General features: G+C 35.3%; 1 protein-coding gene across 3 annotated transcripts; it reads left to right on the top strand.

Moving 5' to 3' along the window:
• The first annotated feature begins 579 nt into the window (after window positions 1-579).
• On the top strand, window positions 580-4,393 carry LOC145087834 (uncharacterized). Of its 3 annotated transcripts, XM_079025918.1 has the most exons (7): window positions 581-926; window positions 1,026-1,093; window positions 1,509-2,901; window positions 2,996-3,223; window positions 3,306-3,386; window positions 3,477-3,782; window positions 3,875-3,933. In XM_079025918.1, exons 3-7 carry the CDS (start codon window positions 1,801-1,803, stop codon window positions 3,926-3,928), a joined length of 1,770 nt encoding a protein of 589 aa, XP_078882044.1. In that variant the 5' UTR covers window positions 581-926; window positions 1,026-1,093; window positions 1,509-1,800; the 3' UTR covers window positions 3,929-3,933. The 3 variants fall into 3 exon arrangements, with proteins under 3 accessions (XP_078882045.1, XP_078882044.1, XP_078882043.1); XM_079025919.1 differs by adding an exon at window positions 4,128-4,393 and having other exon boundaries at window positions 580-2,901; window positions 3,875-3,935; XM_079025917.1 differs by lacking the exon at window positions 1,026-1,093.
• Window positions 4,394-5,039: the final 646 nt, after the last annotated feature.

Consider the following 5,039-nt stretch of genomic DNA (forward strand, 5'->3'; position numbering starts at 1 on the left):
GTGAATGGACGTGAATGAATGTGGCGTTAATTAGGGTAGATAAGGGCATATTGGTAATTTCCAATTTTTAGTTGCTGAAAAGTTAGGAAAAGTCATGTATACGTGACTTTTCAAAAAGTCTCAAAATACTCTATACAAAAAGTCATTTATAAAAGTCATTTTTACCTTACCAAACATCTTTTTGGACTTTTTCCAAAAGATAAAGAAAAAGTCATTTTAAAAGTCAATCCAAACACCCTCTAAGATCTTCCCGAAAATAATGTGTTTTTCCCGATAATAAAAAAAAAAGATCACGACATCGATTATCCATTGTGCCTAGAAAGGTTTCATAATTGTTAATCACATTTTGTACGGTTTAAACATTTAAAGAAAGAAAAACCTAAAACCATTGTATTTCGTTTATTGCAAGTAAAGGTTATTGCCCTCCAATAAAATGCAAACCATTTTTATTTGTTCATCGATAATAGTTATAAAATATAAGTACTTAAAATTAAGGGATTTATTGTAATATAGTTATAATCTATTATTTTAATATGTTCAACCTACTTATCATATTCACCTAGAAATTAGAAAGATGAGCTTAAACTCGAGCACATCTCAGCTTGTTTTAAAAGAGCTGGAAAATTAATTGCATCTTTGAATTTGGTTGTGTCGAGCTGAGCCGATCCCACAAGACTTGAATATTTACCCCTGAACTTCCATTAAATTACGTTTACACCCTCACCTCCTCACGTATATACCCCCACCTCCACCCCGATTCTGCCACTTCTCTTTTCCCCTTTTCTTTTGTGCGTTCTGGTTCGTTTCTGCGGTGGTGCTGCTCCTCCAAACCTCGTTGAAGGCGGAGGCGGAGGAGGATACATACTGAGATAAACATAAGGAATTGAAAGATACAGAGCCCATGGGATTCCAATGAAGAAACAAGTGTATAAACAATAACGATAAAATACAAAGCCTACTGTTCAATTCATCTTTTACTTTCTTCTTTTTCATTCCACATTTTAATATTTTGATTTTTACTTTAGCTTGCTCTGTGTATACATCATTGCATTGCATCGGGTGATTATCGGAAGATGATTGTTGACGCTAACATGTAATTATCCTCAACGTAGTTGTATCCATCGTCGACCACCTATCATTTCGTATTATTCATCTCGGCTCCAATACTTTGCATAACCAAGTCAATTCAGATCCTTCCTCAAACCTTTTTCCATCATCAATCTCACTACACTTTGCTTCAAACCGGATGCCGATCTAATCCTTTATTGCCTTCCCGTTTATTTATTCATCTCTATCTGGATGTCCTATGTGTAATCATCTCCGTTTTCGTGGAATCGATTTTGATTGCAGCTACATTTGTTTATATTCATCGCCCTTTTGACTTTAAATGCCTTTCTCTTCTTCATTATCACTTTAATACCATCGCCGCATGATCTATAGATTTTGATTTCACCGTATTGTCTACATGTAGGCTGGAAAAACTTATAGATGCCTTTGCTTAATTTCAGGCATGGACATTGGTTAGGCTGCACCCTCTGAGTACGGATGCATATCCATTTTGTACTTAAAGGTCTTGACATTTCAATCCGTGTTTGAGAACCATCATGAGCTCAGCAGAAAAGAGAAAGGGATTCGTTGATTAATTGCAGAGGCTAGGTTTTGCTTTTGGTTTAATGTGTTGATCGAACCACTAATACTCATAGGATAGTTACTTAGTTGTATACAGTAGTTTGATAGAAGAACAAGGTATACAGCCCCCAAATAAGAGAAGAGATTGCTAAGAATAACTTGCTAGATACTATGGGATTGCCACAAGATCCTTACATTGGAACCTCTGAGGTTGCAGGGATATCAAGCACCTTGGAGCACAGTTTTCCTGTAATTGATGAGGAGAGTTGTAAGTTAAATGAGATGAAAGCAGAAAATACAAGAAGAGAAAGCGTTGGATGTTCCCTTGATTCTTTATTTGGTGATTGTGTTGTTAAAACCTCATTGGACAAATTTCAATTTCCAGATGCTGTAAGTAAAGAGTCCACTGATGTCAAAGGGACAAGAATTGGTTCAAAGAATAAGCTTGATTTGTCAACACCCAAATCTACAAAAACTGTTACAACTTCGTTTTCAAGAATTGTGGGATTTGAATCTGGTAAAAAGGATTCATCCTCAGATGCATTTGATGGAGCTTCAACCAGACAGGTATATGAAAAAGTAACTGATGTGCCTATTGCCAGGAAAAGGATGTTGTCACCACTGAACAATATGCTTTCTTCTCAACCATCTGACAATGATGATATAGATATAGCCTCCTGCAACAATCACCAAGTTTCTGGTAATGTTAAAGCTGATGATCACAAGATCAAGCTTTACAAGAAAGCAAATACCTCTAATCTTGTGTGGCCTGTATCCGATGGGCCAGTTCTTGATGCAAATGAAGTGCCATTTTTTCCACCTGGATTTAAGGATTTTAAAGACTCAAGCAAGCAAAGATTGCAGACCAGGCCTATCCCAATATCCACAGATAAGTTGACCTTGTTGACCTGTTCTTCTTCATCTCCCCTTGGTCCAAGATCTTCCAATGAAAGAAAACATTCATCATCCAACAATGTGGAGAATCCAGATGGAGAAACAATAATCTCAGGTACCATATTTGCATCAAGCGAAGTGGATTACAGGATGCCAAGCAATTCACTTGAAGAAATCAGCTATTTATGTGAGGAAATTGGGTCATCATGTTCTCCTAAAAGTTACACAGGAAAGAGTTGGCCTTTCCACAAACACAAAGAGTTAGGATTTCGGAAGTTAAGGCAAAAATCAAGGGGTCTTCCTGTTAGGAGATCATTAGTTGGTTCTTTTGAAGAATCATTGTTATCTGGCAGACTCTCATCAGGAGACATTAACAAGGTTAGGATCATTTCTTCTCTTACAAAATAGGAAGTTTCTTTCATTCAGTTAGGGTTTATCTCTAACACATTCTGCACATCACATTCATGTGCAGAAAATCGATGGTTTTCTAGCTGTTCTAAGTGTAAACGGGGGAAACTTCTCACCAAAAGCACGCAAACTTCCCTTTGCAGTTACCAGTGTTGATGGAGATAGTTACTTACTATACCATGCTTCAATAGATCTTGCAGGAAACAACTTATCAAGTAGCATTCTTCACAATGATGATTCTCAAAATGCTAAAAGCCGTTTGCGAATTCCAATGAAAGGTCGCATACAACTGGTATATGATATGATATGATATGTTCTTTAAATTTTAATTCAATTTGAAATTAGACTCGTATGATTGGATTCAACTCTTGCAGGTTTTAAGCAATCCAGAGAAGACACCTCTTCATACTTTCTTCTGTAATTATGATTTGAGCGACATGCCAGCTGGCACAAAGGCAAGTTATTATATCTATTAATAACATGAAAATTAAATTCAAAATGGAATGGACTTTATGAAATATATTTTGTGGATTTTGAAAATGTAGACATTCCTACGACATAAGGTCACCCTTGCAACTTCCAGACAGGGCACAAAAGTGTGCAATGGTGCTGGTTGCCAGGTGGATGGTGACATGGCGTCCAGTGTATGTTCTTCAAGGGTGAATGGAAGTGCTGCCATTGTTGGTGCTCTACGCTATGCTCTTCATCTTCGTTTTCTATGTCCCCATAGAAAATGCTCAATATATGAAAAGAATAAGTTAGATAATGATCAATTGGAGCGTAAGTTTTTCTTGTGCAGTGATTTGAAGGTGGTGTTCCCACAACGCCATTCAGATGATGATGAAGGGAAGGTATGTATGTTCATATTGTCTGTATGGTTCTCATTGTTAATCGGGTGTAAATCAAGAAGTAATGTGGATTTATTGGATGTTGTTAATGACAGTTAATTGTAGAATATCATTTTCCAGAAGATCCAAAGTACTTTGATATCGGGTGATGACACGGTATGTTGTTGTGTAGGTTTGTTTTTATAGAGGATGTGTACATGGGGTTGGTGAATTTTGATATATATATATATATATATATATATATATATATATATATATATATATATATATATATATATATATATATATATATATATATATATAAGGATGTTGATTACTTATGATGTGGTTGTCTCATTTGTGATGTAGGTGAGGCACCATATAATATATTATACACATATACATATATATAGGAGTTAGAAAATAAATGTGAAGGACTGTTTGTATATGCTATTTACCAGTAGATAGATAGATAGATATGGTAAATTAGAAATATGATTCCCTTGATTTTTGGTTTACTTTAATGTAAAAGCATTTGTGTTCTTTTGTTTTATGATGTTGAGTTTAGACATTACAATTCATGTAGAATGTTGTTTTTCACATGGTAATGTAAAAAAGAGGTATGGGAAGGTAAATCATATTTATGTGGGAACTACATAGAATATGTATGGTAAGTGCATACTAATTGATGGTTAGATTGTTATAAGTAGGTTAGTAGGTTTGGAAAGGAAGTGGATACACTTTAAAAAGAGTTAACTCACTTTTAGAATGATTGGTACGGGGTGGAAAATGGCAATGTAAATCGTGTCAATGTAGCATGAAGCGGGTTGTACTATTGAAAATGGTATGGTCTTGAAGGGGATATGATACAGCTATATCATTGATTGTATAGTGCAAACCGTAGTACACTCATACATGATGTGTACAGTTTGTAATATATCTATATAACCCATACGAGAGTAATGTAACTCTGGTTTATGTCAAAACACGGTACAAGACATGTCTTGATAGAGAGAGTTCAGAGCCCGGTTCTCCCATGGGTCGTATGATTGTAGCAGGAGTTATGTAGACTGTACACAGGGTAAAGTGTACGGTCTTGAGGAGGTAAAATGCGTATTAAAGTTGTCAAGATCGGGATCCTATGTAGGATCGTTTTTGGGTTTGCAAGATCGGGATCGGGATCCTAAGATCCCATAAAATAAAACATAATTTTAATTTATAATTTTTAATCATGAAAAATATTTTAAACATTTAATTTTTGTTCAAAAGTTATAAAAATTT

This window comes from Lactuca serriola, chromosome 2, assembly GCF_051521515.1.
Source record: "Lactuca serriola cultivar US96UC23 chromosome 2, Lser_US96UC23_V15, whole genome shotgun sequence".
NCBI classification, from domain to species: domain Eukaryota; kingdom Viridiplantae; phylum Streptophyta; class Magnoliopsida; order Asterales; family Asteraceae; genus Lactuca; species Lactuca serriola.